The 24,507-nt window shown below is 39.4% G+C and overlaps 1 protein-coding gene across 1 annotated transcript in view; it reads left to right on the top strand.

Annotated features, from left to right (window-relative positions):
• Positions 1-1,065: 1,065 nt before the first annotated feature.
• MYOM2 (myomesin 2) overlaps positions 1,066-24,507 on the top strand; it is a 71,506-nt gene continuing 48,064 nt past the window's right edge. Inside the window, exons 1-10 of the mRNA XM_054629722.2 lie at positions 1,066-1,148; positions 3,014-3,146; positions 4,173-4,292; positions 5,927-6,065; positions 6,242-6,399; positions 7,251-7,343; positions 17,318-17,406; positions 17,487-17,537; positions 17,817-17,981; positions 22,982-23,143. Coding sequence (XP_054485697.2) covers positions 3,040-3,146; positions 4,173-4,292; positions 5,927-6,065; positions 6,242-6,399; positions 7,251-7,343; positions 17,318-17,406; positions 17,487-17,537; positions 17,817-17,981; positions 22,982-23,143 — 1,084 coding nt within the window. The 5' untranslated portion in view covers positions 1,066-1,148; positions 3,014-3,039. The remainder of the gene's footprint in view (positions 1,149-3,013; positions 3,147-4,172; positions 4,293-5,926; positions 6,066-6,241; positions 6,400-7,250; positions 7,344-17,317; positions 17,407-17,486; positions 17,538-17,816; positions 17,982-22,981; positions 23,144-24,507) is intronic.

The following is a 24,507-nucleotide window of genomic DNA, read 5'->3' as shown; positions in this document are numbered from 1 at the left end:
CAATACCCTATATGCTGTTTTGAAAGTGGGACTTTGATTTTGCTCTTCTGATACTTGTCTTTGCAACACTATTAAGTATTAAATACATACTCTGAAAATGTTGTTGCAATTAACTGATGATTATTATTACATTTGGAATTGTTGCCAGGCAGCTCCCCTCTGTGTTAACAGAAGGCAAAGTGAGTCTGGCTGCTAGAAAGCTCTGTTAATTACTTGCATGAAGGATGTGAGTGGATGGCTACCCTTGTTTCTATACTAAAGGTGTTTGGGTAAATTGAAAAATATATGAACCAAAATTCGAGGAGTCCTGGGTGCTGACAAATAGAAGAAAATAGACTAATTAAAATGTAAATTTTACATTTAGTGAAAAAGGCTGGACTGTAAATGACAATGGTGTTTTCTCCTCTCTCAAAAATTAAAATAACTTAGACTGATCTATCTGGATAAATGGGCATTACTCTGCAATCCTTATAAAGTGGATCTCAGTGTGAATTATATACATAGCAACATTTACATTGCATGTTGATAAATTCACAGAATTATTTAACTTGGCCACATGTGAACATGAGTAACTCTTAACAGTGGAGTGAGCTTAATCTGTGTTTGACTTTTGCACTTTCATTTAGGCAAAAAGGCTAATTAAAAATAGAGAAAAGGGAAAATTATGCCATTCATTGTCCAGTTAACATAAGAACTAATGTAGAAATCCAGTGTCATATACGCAATAGTCACACAGTTATACAGCAGGAAGAAAACCAGTGTTCAATGTCTGCAGATGTACAATCACATGATGTAGAGATACCAAAACTAGGAGAAGCCAAGGCTGCTCGTGGGTCTGTGCAACTCTGCTCATGTAACCAAAACATTTTGTCATGTGATGGGTTAATAGGTCCATGAGGGGTCCATGTCAGCTCAGCATTGTATGAGGTCATCTTACTGAGCCAGCATCTCTGTGAGGTACTGAACTAACTTGGGTCATGCTAACTTTCATATTTCTCAATAAATGTGGCAATATATTTCTTTAATGCCTCATAGTAATGTTGTAAACCTGTTTAATTTTTGTTTTGCAGTGTCTTGTGCTTTGCCTAAAGCTGTCATTGCTGAACCTGTGACTGGTCATTCTCATATCTTGAAAAAGAACTGAAAAGGTAACTGTAAGTTATGCAGAAGCTGCAGCTATGTGGTGATAAATTGTAAAAATCTCTTTAGATCTCTGAACATTTTAAAATAAAATGTGACTTCTATTAAGTATACCTACTGTTTTCTCCTTAATTTTTCTTTGAAAAGTAAAAGTAGCTGATATGAGAATATATTAATTTGGGAGCACCTTGCTCTGCCTTTGACTATCTGCATGCAACAATCAGACACAGTTACAGTTTTTTACTCTTCTTAACCAATGGCTAGCATTTCCTTTTTTTGATAAATACCATATGCTGGAAATATGGTACATATTAACTGTCATTTTAACTTGTTAAATGAGTTTATCTAAATGACTTTATAAGATTTCTTTTCCAATCCGTTTGAGCTTTCATTTGATGTACATCATGACACTGCTTATTCATGTGACTTTTTGTTACAAATTTGGACTTTTGATGTGGGTCTGAGGCACGTTCTTCTTGCATGGTCTACATCCAGGCAGGACCAAGCTGTGGGGAGCTGGAGACTGGTTCTGCTGTGTCATTTCTGGGGCAGAAACTGATGGCCCTGGGGACTGACATAGGGTCCTGGGCTGTGGGCAGGGTAGGAGGAACTCTGGAGGAGGCTGGTCTGGGACAGTCAGGTCCATTGCTGTCCTCAGGACCCTGGCACACTCCTAAGGTGTTCCCTGGTGAGCTGGTGCTGCTTCCATTGCCATGGGAGCCCTGAGGTGGATCCCAGGCTGTGCCTCAGCCTGTGCCCTGGGTGCTGGCATGGAGCTGGCAGCCTGCACCCAACAGGGAGCATAACAGCAGGGATGCTCCTCTCAGCTTTTAGTAGGGTATTGGATGTTACTGCAGTAATTGACTTGAGTAAATCTTCATCTGCTTTATTGACTTATGCTAGGAGCTTGCTTCTGTTGTCACTGAAGTGTAGGTGCCTTGTGGGGGAGGTTTTGGCTGTTCAGTTGGGATCCCTCACCACTGTTGGGACAAATGGCCCAGGAGTACAGAACCCCATATCCCACTGAGACTGCAGTTACACAAACTGGCACCTACTCACAACATGGCTCATGATATTACCCACTTTTGCAAGAAGTTGTCATCATATTTCTAATGAGCACAAAGGGATGTAGGCACCTCCATGTTCTTTCAATAATGTGGTTGGTAGTCTACTTAAATCTAACTCAGTGGGAAACGTGGTTTTGTCCCCCACACTGTTTCCAGGGGCACCTAGAATGTTTCTTAGAACCTTCTATCCAAATATTGATCAAAAACTATGCCATGCTTTGGAGAAAGTCCACAAGAAGGAAGCCAAAATGATTTATAGTCCAGAAAAAATAACCCATGAGGGAAGATTGCATAAGCCAGCTTTGTTGAGTTTAAACAAGAGAGCAGGAAAGAAAAGTAGAGAAAATCTTCAACAGGCTGCTACAAAAGTGAGAGAATATTGTCTATTTTTTGTCATGGTGAATTGAACAAAACACAGTGAGCATAAATTGCCAAAGTGGAAAAAGTGAAAGGTTTGAAGAAGAGAGCGCTGAACTGTCTAACAACAGCCAAAAAACTGTCAAATTTCCATCCCTGGAAATTTCTCTGGAGGCGTTAAATGACATCTGCAAAGAAGGAGAAAAATGATCTGCTGGAATATCTTTTATGCTATCATCTGTGATTCCATAGCTCACACTGCACGACTGATAAGTTACAGTCTGAGGCGTGTGAGTGATAGCTCTATTTGTCACAAATTGGTGCAATTTTATACATTTGGACATATTCACACACATGTCTACATATCAGAAAATACCACACCAAAGAGTCTGAAATATATGGCTAAATGTGTGCATGGTTAAATGTATGGCTAACTTTACTCTCTGCAGGAATTACTGGCTGTCACAGAGGAAGCATGTCTTCAGTAGCAGTGCCATTTTACCAGAGGAGGCACAAGCACTTTGATCAGTCCTATCGCAACATTCAGACAAGATATATACTTGAGGAATATGCAGCAAGAAAGTAAGTGTTGTGTATTTGAGCATAAGCAGGTCTCTGTTTTGGGTAGTCAGTCCTTAAAATCAAGATACTTACCTTTCCCCTCCACCCCAAAAAGTGTGATTTATACAGAATGATAGTTTCCCACTTCCTTCCATTGGCATGCTCCTTGTCTGTAGTCTCCCACCAGCATAGCTAAACTTCCTAGCAGCATTGCAAGATACCTACACAGGCCTTTTAGCTTAGGATCTGTCCTGTTTGGTACCTCTAAATTTAAAATTATTCTTTGTAGGCTAAAATTCTTTGTAGGCTGAAACTCTGACTTAAGAAAAATTGCCGTGAAATTTATTGTAAGTCATAGAAACAACTTTTTACCCATTCTTCTGTATGACATGATGATATTCCTTCTCCTGAAGTTGGCTATAACTAATTATAGGTTTTGTGATTCAATTTCCTTTTTAAACTTAAATGAAAGCTTAATGCTTCTCATTTGAAATCTTAGAGTTTTAACCAGAAAAAACACATTCTTTGTATCTCAAAGCCTGAAACTTTGTATTGCGGTTGCTTCAGAATTGCCATTCTCCCTACTTAGTAACTAACATGCCTACCTAATTGTCTAGCTGGTCCAGTTTCCCTTATGAAAGAGGAAAGTTGCAGAAAGATCTGTGAAATATAGAAAAGCAGGAACACTTTGAAACAGACAATGCTATGGGGAATCTTTATGATTTGTGTATTAGACAGTCTGGTACCCTTGGGGTTCACTGAAATGCTATCATCACACCTGAATGATTGAAGACTGAAATAAATATAAATTTAATAGAATGAAATAAAAATGCCTAATGACCCCAGTGACAGATGATGGGCATTAAGCCCTGGAAGGACAAGTGACAATCACCACTTAGTGCAGTCAGTGAGAATGCAAAGATTTCTCGCTGAACAATGCTCAGTCATGGTCTTCAGCTCATTGAGCTCAAAGTAATTTCTTTGACATTTGTGAGTTCATGTTTTACCTGAATTGCTGGGTTATAACAATGTCTTTTATATTTGAAGGGCTGCTTCCAGGCAGGCTGCTTATTATGAATCGACTGGCTTGGGCAAAACCACATGCAGACTCTGTGCCAGGAGGGCACGCACCTTGGCACATGAAGCAATGCAGGAATCCAGGAAAAGGTAAAGCTCTCTTGGTCCACTCTGACCTCTGTAGTGGCTCTGGTCCCAACTCTTTTGCCAGGGCTCTTTTCAGAGTTGACAAGACTGGAGGCTTCTCTGTCACTGTTCTTCACTAATCTATTTTGGCTGGAACACTAAATGACTGAGTGTCACTTTCAGTCTCATATTTCAACCCAGAGTTGTTCTCCTGGTCCCCACTCTGACCCTTGAAAACAGCTTTAAACCAAAATTAAATTAGAATCCACCTGGTACCCAGAACTCATTTTGAACAGAGCTACTCTACTATTCCTAAATTTCTAATTTGGATCAATTTAAATGTTTTAAATTCTTTCCTGAATATCAAGAGGGTTTACTGTCATGTCTCAGTTACTGCTTGATAAGATATCCCAGAGTAACCATGTTGATGGCAATAATTCCCCTTAGTGATTTTCACTGTTTCTGCTCTGCTTTGCTCTACAGTTACTGCATGAAAGACATGGAGGATTTATATTACAAGAAGGAATTCTGCTTTGTTTGTAGAAAATATGTGGTGCAAATTATACACATCTGTATGATTCTGGTACTTGGATTGGTTTGAAATATGTAACCTCAGAACAGAAATGTCTAGGAAAATCAAATGACTTTGTATACTTTAATTTAGGGTTTTAAAACTGTTTTAAAACTCAGCAATATAAAAAATGGCAAGACATGGCTGGTATTTAAAGTACATTGAAATGGTAGGTACAAATAATTTTTTTTTTTAAGTATCAGACAAAAAATATCTTGGTTCACTGAATTTTGTGGAAGTTTTCTTATTTGGGTTATGCTCTCAGAGTCTTGCCATATGTTGATTATATTGATAGACATGTTAGAAATATTTGATATTCACTACCTTCTTTTGTCCTGGGAAAGAAAAGACAATCAGCATGTTTACTGAATCAGCATGAATGAAGGAAACTGAGCTAGCTCCTCCTAAAAACATTTATGACTTGGGGTATTTTTAGGAATTCTGGAAAATCTGTGGAATTAGGTTTTCAGGGAACAACTCACAATTTTTCCCAAACTTTATATTTTTCCTGGTAGTTTCTATAATATTTCCTGCTCATCCTTGTCAAGGGACAGCTTTTTTTGCATGCAACTGTTCATCAAATCCTTGTAAATTCCTTGGTCTGTATCTTTCAGGTGAGGTCTGATGATACAGCCCATGGAGCTACAAGAGCTCCCAGGTTCTAAAGCTTCTAAAGCTAAGGGTACTATGTAACCTAGGCACAACTTTTAAAAGGTTGTGAACAGGCACAGAACTTGCCTTCACTTCTCTGCCTCCTTGTGCCCATGGGAAGGAAAATCAGGGGCCAGAAGGAGGCTAGGCAGGTTCTTGATCTTGATTACCAGAGGACTGTGGGGAACCATGTCAATGTCACCATAGCAGAATTCAAGACTTAGAGATATGGCCCCACAAATACAGAGGGGAAGAATATGAAGAAAGTTCCCATGATTTTGCATCCTCAGGATATGCACATAGATGCGAAGAATTATTCCAAACCTAAATTTTACATCCTACTGATATGGTTTCATAGCCCTTGGTGCTCTGATGTGTATGAGTGACAAACTTAAACCATCACAGTGGTTACCTGATTTTTTTTCTTGTCCCACAGGACTCATGAGGAAAAGTCTCATGTAAGTGATGAGAAAAGGATCCGTTTTGCCAGTGAGTTGTCTGCTCTGGAAAAAGAGATTCACACTGCCAGGCACCGAGCTCGAGAACATCTGGATAGACTTGCTGTGCAAAGAATGGTACCTGCTGAATCTTTTTGCTCCTATGCAAAAATAATTACAAGGTGTACTGAAATTTGGGCCTGTGCTTCAAATATGAGTAATGATTAAACATCTTTTTGTGAATTTAAGGTTGGATCTCCTACCCTGTTTGAGTCTGGTGCCAGATGCTTCTTTTCTTTTCCCATGTTTAATAGGTAGAGGAAAATATGGCTCTGGAAAGACATATCATTGAAGAAAGAATAAGTCGAGCCCCTGAAATTCTAGTGCGCCTGAGGTCTCACACCATCTGGGAGAAGATGTCCGTAAGCCTCTGCTTTACTGTGCAAGGATTTCCAACGCCTGTTGTACAATGGTAAGAGACTGGCCTTTCCTAGCCCTCTAAAAATGTTGTTAAGCTTTTTTCATTTGAAAGTTATGCCATAACTGATAAGTGTCATGTATAATGGCTTTGTTAAATCCTCTTTATAATCCTCCTAGATGTGCTGGATCGTAGCAGTTGATACTGCAGTGGGAGGAGTGGGAGGAAAACTTGCTGAGTGGCCCCGTGCAATGTGAGAAACAAACTCATGCATTTCAGAAGGCAGACAGTGGAAGGCATTCCAGTCTTTCTGGCCATTGAGTTTCCTGAATACAAAGTAGCAAGTGGCAAAACACACAGAACTCACAGGCTACTTTCTAAGCCTGGGTAAATGTGCATAGCACCACTGTTGTCATGGGCTGTATCTGTGGTCATTGAGGAGGACATAAAGGTTCTTTCAGCTGTCCTCCTCCCTGGACAGGTGCTGTCCTATGAATATGAAAGCCTTAGGCTGGACTGTAAAGACCTAACATGAGGCATAATTCTGTTGCTGCTCCCCTTTTTTTCTGTGCTGAAGTGTTTTACTGTGGTGGAAGATAAAGTTTGCTTCCCATCTTGTGTCAGGGTTAGTGGATTTGAAAGTTCAAGCCCCATGCCATCTTCTCTTTACTTCTTTTTCTCATCTTCTAGATTGAGTGCACATCTTCTCTTTCCACTTTCTTGCTGCTGTGATAGCCCTGCTTTACCTTCATGGCCCAATACTTATCTATCCACACATACTGGAAAATACTCTGTGCAAGCAGAGAGAGTTCAGATAATAGTAAATTATATGTTGATCCAAAGATCTACCAGATTAAGGAATAGTTGCTGATATTAATGAGTTTTATTTTTTTCTTGATTGTCAGGTACAAAAATGAGGAACTGATTTCTCCTGCAAGTGATCCAACAAAGTACAGAATTGAAAGCAAATATGGAGTACATGTATTACATATACACAGGTAAATCTTTCTGGAGAATAAACCAGCTTTTTTATACCCTATACAAAGTATTTTATATCAAATAAAATTTAAAATTCACACAAGGGCTGTAAGAGAATTGTTAAATTCAGCACACTTTTCTGTTGGCACTCACTTTTAGGCTGGAGAAGGTTCACTGAGTACCTGAATATTAGATTATGAAAATGAAATGATAAAGTAGATATTTTTATTCATTAACTTCAGCAATCTATGCGATATGAAAATAAGAGGCAGGTACCTGAAAAAATGGTAGTTCCTTTTTTATTAGAATTATATATTCTCAGCATTTGATGTGGAAAATTATATTTTCTTGTCATGATGAAGCTCTTTTAGGAAAACAAAATTATAGCTGGGCAGGACATGGATACACGGCTGTATTTGTTTAGCTGTATGCTAGGTCCTGCTTAATTTTTCACCTTCTTTTTTTTCTTCTTCCGCAAAGTAGGGAAGTGTAAATAACTTTTTTAAAAGGTTCTAATGAAATTAATTTTATTTTTCAAAATGTTAACTTTGTGATATAGAACATGCTTGAGTATAACAGCTTCCCATAAACTAATCCCATGCTTTCTGAAACAATTAAAATGTTACATGTGACTTGGGGTATGCTTTTTAAAAAAATAAAAAACCCAAATAAAAATGAAGAAATTACTACAATATTTAAATAGAAAATTAGTATCTAGAGCAGAGACAGAAACCTCTTCTTTAATTTCTCCAGAGCATGAGCATCAGCTGTGCTGGAATATTTGTGGCTAACACTTGGCTGGCCAAACATTTAATCTTCTATCCTGTCTCCATCTGTCAGCAGTAGAAGCAGCCCTGAGCACAGCCTTGTGGCATTAGTACAGAAAATAAGTGTATAATTTCTTCTGTCTTTGGGAAAAACTACTTGCCTTTGTCATCCTGCAGCCAAGTCCAGCGCAACTCTCAACCTTTTCACAGCTCAGGATGGGAGAAACACATCCCTGTAGAGAACCTGGCAGCAAGAATCACCAGATTGTTGCTTCCTAAGATGCTTCAAAGGCACTCAGTCTTCTACCCCCAGGCCATGCTTGCTAACTGCTCTCTGTACCCATGGAATCTGTTCATACCACTGCTTCTTCCTACCAAGATTACTTCTGAAAATAATAACAGGAGGTTAAAATATGAAACCAGCTTGTCCTTTTTCACTCCTCTCCCTTTTAGCAGGGAAATGGAAAAGTCTCCCCTTTGTCTGGATATGTGTGAGTGCCAGTCAGGAGATGAAACTTTGGTCACTTCCTGATGGCGAGTGGCTGTGACTGTTTATTTCCCTTGGTAAGCACTCCTGAGGAGCTGCTTGGTGACTCCAGATGCCAGTTATGTAGTAGTAGGTCCCCTTGTGACATTTTGGGAGTAAATAGCTTTTAGAAGAAATGAGAATCAGTGCTGATGCTGCTTTCTGAACACCTGTAATCATGAGGCTGAAGGGTAATAATGGCTTCCATCCCCTTGGTGAGTTTTATATTTTCTCTGCTGGTTATTGGTCATGTAGGCACAACCAGGTTTGGGAGTGTTCAGACCCAGCTGTATTTCAGGCAAGTTCAGCCATACCACAGAGTCATTTATGGGCATCCACTCAGGTTTCCCCACCCCTTGTATGCTAGTCCCAGACCTGTATCTACTTATGCAGACTCCCTCACATTCAGCCAAGCTGCCATCTTCAGAAACTTTTGCTCCATTTCTCTTTCATTCTGTCTGGCAGTGTGATCTTTTTGCCACCTAAATATTCCTAGCTGCTCTCCCAGAGATTTCCCTTCTACATTTAATACTGGGGGATGGTTATGATTTATAGACCTTATTAAATTAAAATTTCTGATTAATTTTTTTCTGTGTTACTAATCCATTTTATTTCAAAACTTGATCATCAGCTGTGTTTTCTTCCCTAAAAACACAGAAGATGGACATGCAGGAAATGGAAGAATGTTTTGCTAGCCCATAATTAAGTGTATTTTGTATTGAAAGAAATAGATGTATAGAGAATGCTTAAAATATATAAGTTATTAATGCTTTTATACCAACATATCAATTAATTCTGTATCTTCCATTAATATCTTTGTGCACTTACGTTTTGTATTTTATGAATAATTTGTTTCTCTGGGAGGTGGAGCCATCAGGAGTTTCTTCCTATCCACTTCTGTGCTCTTCTCAGCTGTTCATACTAAAGTGCTGAGCTGAATGTAATCTTATCCACAGCCGCTCAGAACGGCCTTGGAATTTCTTGGCTACTTTTCTAGCACTTCAGCGAAGCCCAGGGAGTGAACTTTTTCCTTCTGATGCAAGTGTGTTATTTATTCTTGTGAGTATTCCCTGAGCCCAGTGGAAACATTCTTGAGGCACCAAAACCTTACTGTCACCTTGTTGTCTTAAAGTAGTAACTGGACACAATTTCATCCCCCACTGTTTGCTGTTCTCCAGAACCCATAAGCCTATACAGTAACCAGATAATTTTAATTCTCTGTCTCATATTTTTTCATGATGCTATGTTCTCAATTTACCACATTTTTTACATGCATTCAGGGCTAACATGATCATATAGTATTTCTTTCTTGCTCTTTTTAAACTTCTTCAAATTGGAGTTTGAGCTCAAAATCTCCCTTGAGCAGTGAAGAAAAGGAGTTTAGAGTTTAATTCTGTTCTTTGCAGATCTCATAATGATTGCAGAAGCCATATGCACTGGGGTAGTGGTTCATCCCATCTTTCAACTCACATCTGATAGGTTATTAGGAGGAGACTGTGAGGAATCCTTGGAGGGAAAGCTTCTGGTAGTTCAAATAAATCATACGTGTCTGAGAATGTGCGGGTTTGTTTAAAATGTATTTTTTATCTCACATAATTTAACTATGGATAGGCACATAGTAAAAGAAAAGATTTCAAAAAGATTTCTGTATCAGTGGTAGTCAAGATGAGGGTGGCCATTGCTTTATGAAATAGCTAAAAAACATTTTCTTAGTGAATGTCTTGTAATTAACAGTTGTAACATTTTAAACTTCTTGGTTGCTAATACTTGTTTAGCAACAGAGTTGAGCTTTTGTGTTTGTTTACTGTGAAGACTTATTAAATGGACCACCTGGTTTTATTTAGCTGTGATTGACTGTGTTATACTCCCATCTACATTGGCTGCTGTGTAGAGGAGACTGACTGCAGGATGCTCCTCCCTGGGGGCATTCCTGACTCCCACCCCTCAGTGAGCAGGAGGATGAGCTGAGCTGGGCAGGGAACATTCGACATTTCAGGGCACTGCCACTGTGGTGTGGCCACACTGGTTCATATGTAAAACTGATTCATATATACACAGGTTCTGTGTATATAGGGCTCAAGGTCTGACAGCATTTTGTCTTTCCTTAGGGCCCTCTCCCTTTCCTATTTGATGAAGTCCCAGCCCAAGCAGTGGCAGAGGAGCAGGTTTGCAGCTGCAGCAGCAGCAGCAGCGTGAGGCAGAGCGGGCAGAGTGCACTGTAACTCCTGCCTGCAGAGTGCACTGTAACTCTGCTGGCACAGGCAGAGTGCAGTGTAATGCATGGTAACTCCTGCCTGCAGAGTGCACTGTAACCCTGCCGGCACAGGCAGGGCCTGCAGAGTGCAGTGTAATGCATGGTAACTCCTGCCTGCAGAGTGCAGTGTGACTCTGCTGGCACAGGCAGGGCCTGCAGAGTGCAGTGTAATGCAGTGTAACTCCTGCCTGCAGAGTGCACTGTAATGCAGTGTAACTCCTGCCTGCAGAGTTCACTGTAACTCTGCCGGCACAGGCAGGGCCTGCAGAGTGCAGTGTAATGCAGTGTAACTCCTGCCTGCAGAGTGCACTGTAACTCTGCCGGCACAGGCAAGGCCTGCAGAGTGCAGTGTAATGCAGTGTAACTCCTGCCTGCAGAGTGCACTGTAACCCTGCCGGCACAGGCAGGGCCTGCAGAGTGCAGTGTAATGCAGTGTAACTCCTGCCTGCAGAGTGCACTGTAACCCTGCCGGCACAGGCAGGGCCTGCAGAGTGCAGTGTAATGCAGTGTAACTCCTGCCTGCAGAGTGCACTGTAACTCTGCCGGCACAGGCAGGGCCTGCAGAGTGCAGTGTAATGCAGTGTAACTCCTGCCTGCAGAGTGCACTGTAACTCTGCCGGCACAGGCAGAGCCAGCCTCTGCTCCGGCGCCCCCGCCCTCAGCACCACCCGCGCCGCCTCAAAAAAGGAAAGCTTAAAAATTGAATTAACCTTCTCTTCTAGCTATTCTCATTTAACAAATGACCCTGTGCGGTCAGTAGAGTGCTATTTTAGTTTGATTAGGCACGAAAGGCTTGAGGTGATTTAATCTGGAGAGCTGAGAGCGAGGCGCGCCCGTTCTCCGCCGGAGGGGGAAGCAGGGCAGAGCAGAGGTGCTGAGACAAAGGCAATCCTCCGGCGGAGCCCGCAGAGCCTTTGGGTGTGCCCGGTGGGTGGGTGACAGGCTGCAGCTCCCTGGCTTTTGCAGGAATGCAGTATCAGTGGCTGTACAGGCAGCAAAATGGTGTACTGCTCTCCTTTCCTTGCTGAAAGGTAAACAACAGCCCCCAAATCCGTGATCTGCTGGTTTGTCAGTCACCGTCCCCTATAAGCTGCTGTAGCTGGGGGCTTCAGGAAATGGGGAAATGAGGTCCCTCTTCCTGAACATGAAATCCAACCAAACAAAAAGAATCAGTCAGGTTCATTCTGACTGGAGAATCAGGGCAGGCGATGGCAATTCTGCAGAGTATTTCCACAATTTGATGTCACATAACACTGAAAATTTTGTCATTTGAATTCAAAGGAATAATTTTTAACTCTGTAATTTACTATCTACTGCTTCGTGTTCTTTACATGCACTGAATTGTGTTCTAATTCAGGCAAAGATGCTATTTCACTCTTAACTCCTGTGTTTAAATGTACACTAGGCAGTTGGATGAATATATGCATTTTAAATAGATGTATCTGCCTGGGGAATATTCCCCATACATGTATTAGCACTTCAGAACCTCATGTGGATTCAGAGCAATTTAATATTTGCAAAAAAGAATTAGTACCTTGGGAGAGATACAGTTCTGCAGTCACACTTTATGCTATCTAAATGTACTCTATGCATATTTTATCTGACCTTTGTAAAGGCTGAAAAACAGATTCTCCATCATAAAACAAGAATAACTGTTAGACCACACCTTGCCTCCTGGGTACTTCAAATGTAGTTTCTAGCTGGTCTTGACTCAGTGCACTTGACAGTGCAATTTAGGAAATCTAAGATTTTTTTAGCATGCAAGGAAATAGATAATTTCCAGGATAATCCTCCATCTGAGCATTATCTAGCACAAAAGAAAAGTCAGAACATTATGTAACTTACCGTCCTGTCCAACTTTTTTCATAGTGAATATGAAACAAAAGTGCTGTCTAGCTCCTAGCCACTAAAACCCTACATTTCCAATATAAGATTTAAAGGGGTCTCAGTGAGTACTAGGCTGTCTAAGATTATTTCTGTTCTGGACAGTCAGAGGAGTGATCATAGCAAAGACATATAAATTGCTTTCAAAGCAGTAAGCTACAGAAAATGGTAGAGTTGTTTTGACCTCTTAAATAGCAAGAAGTGCCTGGCCTGTGGAATTGTGTGTTCATAATAACTGTAAGAGCCTCATTTCTCTTCATAAAAAACAAAGGATGCTGTAAGAATGTGGTCAGCTATTTGGTCAGTTACTTCTAATGTTCTTCCTGAGAAAATTGATTATAATTCTGTCACTAACTTTTGTGAAATATTTGCTTTTAGATTTTGAGCTTCATTTGGCTAAAGATATGACCCTTTTGTGACACTCCTGTCTGTTCTAGAGACATTTAAGATAATATTCTGTTTTCTCTACCTTGGAGACCATCACAAACAGAGCCCATCAAAAGATGTGTTTTGCTGTTTCTTAAGAGAGCAAAACTATGGGGAGGGGATTTAGATGAGCACAGATCTGTATCCATTTCAAAAGTTAATCAGATATCTGCCATTCTACTTCTTCATTTTTGGGAGACAACTTTGAAGTTCTTACACCTTTACATTTCTGACACTTTTAGTGGTTTAGCACAGTTTGGGACCCCAAGTTAGTCCACAATACATGTTTCTTTATTTTCTGTATTACTTTTAGGCCACCTGTTTTTTAACAATAAATCTCTCTTTAGATCCTAAATCCTGTATAATTCTTACAGGTATTGGTTCCTATTTAACAATTTTATCTGGTGTTCTACTGGAAAATGATGTCAACACTGAGAGCAGATGATGACTGGTTTAAAGTGAGGTTTAGTCAGTGTTAAGCTCAGTCAAGCCATGCTGATTTTTTTTTGTCTTTGTTGTCAGCACTCTATAGGAACAACAAAATGTTAGAGAGTAGTTAAGTTGGATTTAAGAGAAGTGAAGCAGCCTGAAGTAATGCTTTGTTTATGTGAGGAAATGGCCTAGTGCAGCAGTGCAGGTGGAATGTTCATCACTCATTTATGAGCTGGGTGCTGTGTGCTGTCTAAATCATGCCCAGGCCAGGGAGGGATCTGGCCTGGTCAGCATACACAGGATGGCTCTCCCAGCAGTGTCCTGCCAGGGGTAAGTGTGCACCATCCTTTGGGAGGGTCTGGCTCATCCAGGGGAAACCTGGGCTTGCAGGTGGTAGGAAGACACTGTGCACCTCTGTGGGTCTTAGGCAGGATGTGGTTGGGATGTGGCTTGGAGGGCAGGAAGCCTTTGTAGGGCAGGTATCTGGGGACAAGGACTGCAGGGCATGCTGTGACATATTCCTGCCACCAGTGCCTAGGAAATGCACTCCTGGGCTCTGCCTGCACAGCAAATTAAAGACATGCTCTGCCACAGTGACCTCCTGCTGTGAGATAGACTAATTTTCTCACCCTTCAGGACAGGGCTGCCAGACATCCAGACTGCTTTCTGGAAAAGGTCCTTCACTATCTCCTGAGCTGTGTGTGGGAATCCTTTTGGTGAGCTGGAGCACACCAAGGCTTGGCAAGGGGTGTTTAAAGCATCAACATTAGGGGAATCAAGATCCAGTTTCTGGGGATGAATGCTGTTTAATTTGCTAATATGTAATATATGTTATTAAATATACTACCTACTATATTTACTGTATGTTCTTTATATATAGATTCTTAAGTTAGGGATATAGCAGAGTGACAAAAATGCCTTAAAGCTACAGAACAGTCAATTCTGCAATGCCCCTTGTAAGAAATCTTTGAGCTTCTTCATTTGTTGTTAACTTGCTATAGTAAGATACTGTACCAGACTGTGATAAATGCACAAACTATGCACATTTCAGTATAGAGGCATAACATGCCTTAGGAAATTGTCCTTTACTGCAGTTTTATATTGCTTTTTGGCATTTTATTACACAAGTGTTAAACAGTGTGAAACTGGGATAGTGAAAAAAATGTTCTGCTTTTAAAAATTCATTGCGAAGAAGTGCTGTCAAGTCTGACATCTCTCAAACAAGTCCAGAATCAGTTAAGCTTTATATAGCTCTGGGAACAGGTATTGTAATTTCCTTAAAATCCTTCATGGAAACAAACTGTTAAATAGCATCCAACTCAGAGAATGGTGATGAATGAGATTACATCCAGCTAGTGCCAGTCACAAGTGGTGATCCCCAGTGCTCAGTGCTGGAGCAAGAACTCTGATACTGTCATCAGTGATGTGGATGAGGGCAACAGGTGCAGCCACAGTCGGTCTGCAGATGTCACCAAGTTGGGTGGGTGTGCTTATCTGTTGGAGGGTGGGAAGGGTCTGCAGAGGGATCTGGACAGGCTGGATCAATGGGCTGAGGCCAGCTGGTGTGGTTCAGCAAGGCAAAATGATGAATCCTGCCCTTGGATCAAAACAACACCAGGCAGGGCTACTAGTTGGGCACAGAGTGTCTGGAAAGCTGCCCAGTGGAAAAGGACCCAAAGGTGCTGGTTGACAGCAGCTGAACATGAGTCAGTGTGTGCCCAGGTGGCCAAGAAGGCCAATGGCATCCTGGCCTGTAAGAGCAATAGTGTGGCCAGCAGGAGCAGGGCAGGGATTGCCTCCCTGTAGTTGACACTGCTGAGGCCACATCTGGAGTCCTGTGTTAGTTCTGGGCCCCTCACTGCAAGAAGAACATTGAAGTGCTGCAGCGTGTCCAGAGAAAGGCAATGGAGCTGGTGAAAAGAGTCTGGAGCACAAGTCATGTGAGCAGCAGCTGAGGGAAGTGGGGGTGTTTAGCCTGCAGAAAAAAAAGAGGCTCAGAGGGACCTTTTTGCTCCTACAACTGCCTCAAAGGAGGTTGTAGCCAGGTGGGGCCAGGCTCTTTTCCCAAGTAACAAGTGACAAGGCAAGAGAAAACAGCCTCAACTGCACCAGAGAGGTTTAGTTTAGATATTAAGAAAAATTTCTTTGCTGGAAGGGTTGTCAAGCATTGGACCAGGCTGCCCAGGGAAGTGGTTGAGTCACCATTCCTGGAAGTTTTCAAAAATCCTGCAGCTCTAGCCCATGAAGTCATGGTTTAATGGTTTAACATGGTGGTAGTGCTGGGTTGACAGTTGGACTTGATGATCTTAGAGGTCTTTTCCAAACTTCACAATTCTATGATTTCAATTCTTTTAAATTGTTTTTCAGTCTCACTGTACCTGTCCAGACTGTATTAGGGTTTCCTACCCAGCTGCAGGCTTTCTTTGGTTAAGACTGTAGTCTTAGGACTTACCCTTTTGTCTTTGATAATTAATTGTATGATAGACTTTGTAATTGATTTCTTGATTTTGTGAATTATGTGGCTGTAGGGTTGCCTCCAGGAGGAGCTGTTAGACCTGTAAATTTAGAGATAAGTTGCAATTTAATGGGACTTTCATCAAGTTGTGCTTTAGACATCACAGTACTGATAGTATCATTTTATGATATGACACTGTCCAGAACATATACAAGAAGTGAAAAATAGGTGTCTGATGTCTCTGTGACAGCTGCTATATACTCCAAAATTGGCATCCTGTTTTGCAATTTGCATAAAACCCCCTAACATATTCCTTCTCCCACATCTGGGATACATGACCTCTTAGAGGACAAGTGCAATCAGAATTTCATCACTTGGCAGTTGCCAAGAAGACACAAATTTGTTCTTCTGAGAAGAAACTAAATGGATGCATTCACACTATTGTATCTCATAATTGAAAACTTTTGAGTGGCCTCCATTAAATTTATTACTAAATAAACTATTCATGATGGACTCCATTTTAAATAAGAAAAGAACTGGGGCATCGAGGTTTGTACCTATACCATAATATATGTGCTCATGGAACTTCAAGGAAGGATGTATTAAGTGAGACAATCTATCAGTGTTTTGCACCAAGTAATTATTTTTTACTTTATATTTGTTTATACTGTTCTTGCATAATGAATTTTTTTCTCACTAAAATATCAAACAAACCAAACATTTATGCACATAAACAATTTTGAACAGTGTTCCTGAGTTTTTATCATTTTCCTGGATTGAGATATAAGAGAGCAAAAAATACCAGTGTCTGCCAGATGGGAATAGCCACAGAAGGCACATTTTTAGCAAGAATGACATGTACTTTTATTCTATGTCTCTTTTCTAAAATATGGCAGAAAGGCAAGATGGATTAAAGAAGGTTACATACAGAAAGGGAATAGTCAGACTGGCATTGTCCAGCTATCTCCTTTTGATCATTCTCTAAAGGTCATTTCCAGTTTGCTAAAGTTAATGCAGCCTGCACACTAAACTGAGATAAAACTTCAGTTAAAAACATTAGCAGCTTCCTGATTGTCTTTCATGGATGTCTTGCACTGTGTAGACAGCAAAGAGCTTTCTACACTTCCCCTACCAGTAAAGAGCTTTATGCTCTTTCCTGATGGTTCACATAGTTTAGCTTGTAATATCAATCATTAGGAGAATTTTTCTTTGCATAAAGAGATATCTGTTTTTCTCCTTCCCCTTTTCAGAGCTGACTTTGATGATTCTGCAACATATTCAGCAGTTGCAACAAACGTCCATGGTCAGGCATCAACTAATTGTGCTGTGATTGTGCGAAGTAAGTCCTACTTCATATTTAAAACAGTAAATAAATATAATGCTCATGTCATTGAATATTTCTTCTATGTTTATTCATAGGGTTCAGAGAGGAGGAAGAGCCTCACCCAGCTGCGATAATGCCCTTCCACTGTAAGCCTTTTTTTTCTATTTGCTTAGATAATTTATGTCCTTTTGTCAGGGCAATGTTTCACAGATTAGAAAACTGGATAAAACTTGCTTCTTCTGACTTTGCTTTCTAAGCATTGAGTTACAGTAGGAGCTGTCCAGATGCTCTTGCTTTCCCAGTTGAATTTCTAGATCAGCATACAAAATAACAGAAAACTCCCATCTCCTGCTCAGATCAGACACTAATCTGTGCCAAGTACAATTTACTTGTACTCAAGAACCCTTTCATTTTCTCATGCATAGTGCCCCTGTCACACGATGTTTGCTTCACCCACATTGATGTCCAGTTTCTGGAGAAGTTTGGAGTCACTTTTGCAACTGAAGGTGAAACACTGACCTTGAAGTGTTCTATGTTGATCACTCCAGAGTTGAAAAGACTACGACCTCGTGCTGAGTGGTATAGAGATGGTAAGTTATTACATTGAATAGAATCTACCTGGAAAATGCTGGAGGAGACATTGAGGATACAGGTCAGGTTTAGAGCGTTATATTCTCAGAATTAAATTTGGAATAGAGAAAAAGAAATATCTCTAGTTAGAATTTATAGTCCTGCACTCTCAATTAAGTGACTTGGTCAACATTTTTTGAGCCCACATTGATAGCAGCAGGAGGTAACCTCATATTGTGATAGTACAATAGTTAGAACATTTACTTGGAAGAGATCCAAAGCCAGTTCTTAAATTTCACAATGACTCATAGTTGAATACTGTGACCACTCAGCTGAAGGGTACTCACAGGGCAGTAAAGTTTGAAGTACTGAATGAGGTATGGCTCTCCACTTTAATCTTGCTCCAGCATTTGTTGTGAATTTTATATTAAAATCACATCAATGGTTAGGCAACACTTATAGTAGCCAGGCCTGATATGCATATGTTTGCTCTGCTGTTTATGTGCCATGTTAGTAGGTTTCTTCCTTGTCTCTTTTGTCTGTGAAAACTTATTTTATGCCAGGTGAAACAGTCTTACCATGAAGCACTCAAAATAACATCACTAAACTTATCATATACTGGGGTGACTGGTACACAAATCCTGGATGAGTACTGTTTGTTCACTGCAGCAAAGAAGGGTTTTGAAACATAAAACTAGCTACTTAGAGCTTAGGATAGCATCCTGTTGTAGATATTTATCCCACCACTTTTCACCAACCACAATCTGTGTAAAGTAATTGTAAAGTAATTATTGTACCTGAGGGATTAAGGAAAGCCTTAGTTATTTTTGAATGGTTAGACCTTTCCCCAAAGGGACCACATTTGAGAATGGTGGACTTCCAAGACTGGTGTTTGGACTGGTCCCAAAAATATTGGCAAAAACTTCCATAATGGACAAAAAAACTAAGAAATAACAGTAAGATTAATAAGGCAGTCAAGAAAATTCAAGATTACAAAAATCAGAAAAAGAATGATTTTGTGACTGCTTTTTATGCCTTTTGTTTCATGTACATCATGGTTTTACATAGATTCACAACTGATTCTTCAGGGATCAAACTACTACTTAATTTTTTATTCCTATTTTTCTATCATTGTGGATACTTCCTTGTGATGAGATATTAGATGTCACTAAAGTAAAAATATGAGATAATAAAAATGACTTTTTATGTTTGAATAACCAAAATCTACGGCTGATACTTTAATTCAGATTCTGTTCCCACTGAAAGATAAAGGAATTTTGCTATATGCTTCAGGATTTTTAATAACTAAAAAAAAATCTCTTACTTCACTCTCAGATGAACCATCATTTTTAAGGGTACCTTTGCTTTGTGTCTTACTGGGTGCAGTTTCACAAGGTGACAAATCTATCAAATTCTAAATTTGAAACTGCAGCTAAGAAGAACTTCTAATTTTCAAGGAATGTACAGTTCCACTTTTCATTGGACATGAAATTTTCTTGCACTATGAACCAAAGCTCATGACCCTTTCTCTTTGTTCTTTCATAATGACGAGATAATTCCTTCTTGATATGTAACAATACTATGTTCTTTGTTTTTCCCTTTATTTAACCTAATAAGTCCTTGTGAAAACCTGAGATGAAAACTTGTTTTGTTTTAAGCCAATAGATTTTTGGTAGGGAGTCAGATAGGTGTTCATCCCATTATTCTACTTCTGTGAAATAGGATGTTACAAACAAGCTTAGATTTTTCCTTCATTACAAGTACGTGGATCACAATATTTCCAAGAGGTAAACAGGTGCATTAACTGGCAGAACTTTTTCCCAAACACAGCAGGAATTCATGTGTTACAAACCTTTGTTATGCGCTACAGTTCCCTGTGTTGAGTCCCTTGAGAGCTGGAGGCAATGCATAAATATTAGCAATGAGAAGTTAATAACTTGTCCAACCTCATGTGTTTAAGACATTCTGGTTCTTTAGAGAGGTAATATTTAATTCTACTCTTGCATTAAGACTGTGCTCTGTTGAATTATGTCTTGGGTCTTCAAAGAGACAGGAGCCATTGTTGGTTGTTGTGAAGTTGTTTATTGCATGAATACATCAGCCTCGAAGGCGAAGAGTTGAGAGTATCCAAGTCTGTGCTACAAGCATTCTGGCATAGAAGTCCCAATGTTCCAAGCAGAAGCACTTGGAACAGTCCCAATGTTCCAAGCAGAAGCAGCAGAAGCAGTAGCAGCTAGCAGAAGTTACTACCACCTCCTTTTCATCCCAATACAGGGGGATTTTATTCATAAATCATCCAATCAACTAAAAACACCATTCTAAAGCATTCTTCCTTCACCTGTCCGAGCTTAATTCTAATGTGTGGAAGTAGTGTCAGTTCTTACACAAAATCTACACACATAGTTCTCTCTGTTCATGCAAATCTGTTCTATCTAGAAATGCAAGCAATGTTCTGCTATGTTTTCATTATGTCTGGAGCTAAGTTAATTTTCTGAAAAGTAACACTACTGAACTTTAGCCCTGAACTAGGCTTCAGGGCTTTTTACTAGCTAACACAGTCCCTTAAGGCACTTAAGATATATTTCTACTTAAAACTGAAACTTACACTCCTACTTCATGTCTGTGTGGTTTAATATATTCCAGTTTCTCTAAAGGTTCCAATTCAATCACTGCCTTCCTTTCTCTCTCTGAGGGACTCAGAGAGGCTTCTATTTCACGCATTCTAATGGTACTCTTCCTAAAATTTTTCAGTTTGTGTTAATCAAATAATAGCAACTAAAGCCCTGAGATGGATATGTATGATTTACTTATAATTATACACAGGAGAGGTATGTGTTTATCTAGTATAAATAATGTTCACACTAGTGAGCCTTACTGAGGGTATCTAGTAGACTCCTAGGGGCATATAAGTCAGCTCAGTGAAATCCTCTGAATTGATCTGGGATTTCACAAACATGAATATGATGTCTATTATTCATGGCCCACTTAGAGCAATTTAGGATACTGAAAGAACCAGTCAAGATACTGAAAGAACAAAATCCAAATAATGCCTCAGGAATGTATATCTAATCTGGACATGACTTCAGCTGATAATAGGAATTTTCCATTATTGATCTCTAATGTAATATAAACACTATAAAGCTTTATGTACCAGCATTCTGCAGCTATTTATATTGTAATCTAGAATAAAATAATTGATTTCATGAGGAAAAATCATGGAGTGAAGAATCTAGCTAAAATTTCAGCAGAACAAAAAATACACGATGAAAATAAATTTCAGTATATAGTAGTTCCCCGCTCTTTGTATGAATTTTAATCAAAGACATGTATAAGGAAAATTATCTTACATATTATAAACAGCATCTGAGGTTTGAGACATGCTGCTTCTGAGGATTAGTCTTCTGCACGTAAATTCTGGGAAAAATAATAGAGCACAACACACGAACAGACTGTGAAGAGTGAGAACTTGTATTTGTGATATTATTGTGGTGGCAGGCTTATGGATACTTGTTCTATTGGAACTTTTAAATATGTCCAAACTTTCTTCTAATTGTCTTGCCTACAAAGTCATTCATCCAGACTGCATTAAAAAAAGCAGGCTTCTGTTAATTTCTGGTGAATCTTTGGCCTTGTGTGGGGAAGAGAAGTTTTTCTGCCCTTACCAAACACAACTGCCTCCTCAATTTGTGCTATCAGTACACTTAAAGAATGGAAATGGGTGATTCTGGCCTTAGTAGCATTACAGGCTTGCCTACAATTTCTATATACTCAAACAATGGTGGCTACCAATCCACTGAAACTTTGAGTCTAAATAAGTGACCAGCTTTTCAGAGATGCTGGTTAATCAATATTTTTATGCTTAGGATTTTCTGCAGAGCTCATGCATTGGTTAAAGTTTCTAGGTGAAGATATTTTCTGATTTAATTTAAAGTACATCATGTCTCTCTACACAAGTCTGAGTACCATTGTGGCAGGCATGACAGAAAGGGGACACTCAGGTTTTCTAGGTAAGGATCTCATGGGAAGGAATCTGATTGAATTTAGTTTGTGTGCTTCTCATAAGCACTACATGCTTAGCTGATTATGCAATTTACTGCTGTAAGATTTAGTAGCTTGTGTCTTGCACATGCTTTGTTATTGGAATGTGTGTCATGTTTTATACCTGCTTATGAAACTCAGCTGGTAGGTGAGAACACTGATTCCTTTGCAGATGTTTGAGTGTCAGCTCCAAAATCTATTTAAGCTGTAGAATAATGAACATTCATAGATATTCAGATCTTTTAAATACAGTTCTGCTGCATTGATTACAATAAATTTGCATGTGATTGGCCTTAGGGAGTTAAAAATCAAAAATAATCCAATCAGTTATTTAAAAGGATGACAGGAGAAAGCCCCTTGCCTAGCATAAAGCATCCTGTTCACTTTTTGCTCTGGTTTCACTAGGTAATCAGATTAATGTGCATTAATCATGGGTCACCACCTCTCACTTTTGAGAGGTTTAAATTTAATTTAATTCAATGTTCAACAGGCATGCCTTGAAGATCAAAGTTTGGTGTATATTTATTGCAGTTTTCAGATTAAATTGAAATCTGTTTTTTTAAATTTGGAAGAAAAATTGAGTAAACTGGCATTTGACCTGAACAGTAAGCAAAACTTATTAAAAATGAAACAAGGTCCTACCCTGCATTCATTATAGGGTATGGCAGGTTTTCATGTTAGTATTTCTAAATGTGAGTAACATTTTTGTCTCTCAGTGTATTAAAAAGAATAGTGATAGGAATTTTGTGTTTGGCACTGCATAATATATTACTAGACCTCATGTTCTCTAAAAGTCACTGGTCAAATAATTTTAGAGAAATACAACTTACTCTCTGTAGAGTTTTCATGGCATCCAAAGCACTATAATTCTGAATAAAACTGGCATAAATATTAGTTTGTGTCCCAGGCTGGCAGAGAACTGCACTAGGATGAAGGTTGTTCTAGCAGCACAATAATGTGTCTGATGGGTCTTCTCTTCCAGATGTGCTGCTAAAGGATTCCAAGTGGACACAGCTGTATTTTGGAGAAGGCCAGGCAGCTCTTTCCTTTACTCATCTGAACAAAGATGATGAAGGTTTATACACCCTGCGCATGGTTTCAAGAGGTGGAATCAGTGAATGCAGTGCATACCTGTTTGTAAGAGGTAAACTTTTAATCTGGTTCTTGAGGAGAAATTAAAAAACATTATACGGTTTAGTTTTATGAAAAAATCCCGTGTAATAACTGAAGTATGAAAGAAATTTAGCCCTGTGGAATTTCATAGTAATTTCGTTTGTATATAGTAGTCTGTACTAAAACTCAGTCACCTTACATGAATGGGGAGCTTCAAGAGGAGCATGCTCCTGAGGACATTTTGTTTCCTGGAGAACCAGAGAAACCATACTTGTGAAGAAACAACTTATTTCTTTATTTTTCACCTCCTTTCCTGGTAGGAAATAAACATCTTTGCATACAATCAGTTCTCACTGTAATGGTTTTGGCTTTAGAGATTGGACATTGGGAATGAGCCTTGTTGGGCATTCTTGTACCTTGTGCCTGGTCTTAGGGATACATGCAGGAGAAAGCAAAAGAAATATTCCCACCACTGTACCAGTCATAGTCATGTCATTAACCAGAGAAAAGAAACAAAGTAAGAAACTATCTGACTGAAGAAATACAGTTTTCACAAAAGACATAGATAAAAGGAGGTAAATGTTTTAAAATAGAATAAAGGTCAGAATTTTTCATCACATTTCCATGCACAGCTCTCAGTGAAGTAAAGATTAACTTCTACATGTACCTGTGAGCAGAATTTAGTATTTAGTTTTATATTTTTTATTTGAAAGATAAAAATATTTCTGGTAGAGCAGTTCTTTCACTCTCTTAAACACATTGGACAATATCCTTGATATGGGCAAACTGGAACATCCCCACTGAGGCCACTGTAGCTCTATTAATTTTAAACCTTGTTCTTCTTGGAAACATATTAGAATATATGTGCCTTGTGGGACTGTCATCCAGACAGTTTGTGTGGGGTACAGGTAGGGAATGTCTTTTTCAGAGGTCTGAAATCCAACTTCCTCACAGGAGTAGTGCAAGGGCTTCATCAGCTTTGCAGTATGAACAAGCCACTCTGGCATCCTGATCTCATTAGGAAAATGAGATCAATTTGCTAAAGCTATTTCTGTCCAGGTTACATTCCACAAAAGACATTATTCAGGTGAAAAACACCCACTAATATATAAAAAACTTTCTTAGAAGTTTTTGTTGTAGTGATGGGTAAATCTTAGGCATCTCTCTTGTCTATTTTATACTATATGTGATGCCTTTGCATGCCCAGGACCCTGGCCTTGTGCTATGTCCTCTGGAGTCTCTAGTGTTGTCTGTTGGCCATTCTCTTGCCTTTTTTCATGAAGGCTGTGATCTGATACTGAGCATGAACTACTTCACAACTGATTGGGTTTAGACTCTATAAATTTAGACTCTCTACAGGGTATTTTTTTGTTATAGAAATCTTCATTTGAAGGG

Source organism: Agelaius phoeniceus, chromosome 3 (genome assembly GCF_051311805.1).
Source record: "Agelaius phoeniceus isolate bAgePho1 chromosome 3, bAgePho1.hap1, whole genome shotgun sequence".
Taxonomy (NCBI): Eukaryota; Metazoa; Chordata; class Aves; order Passeriformes; family Icteridae; genus Agelaius; species Agelaius phoeniceus.
The sequence above is the reverse complement of the archived record's forward strand: the minus strand, read 5'-3'. Positions and strand labels throughout refer to the sequence as shown.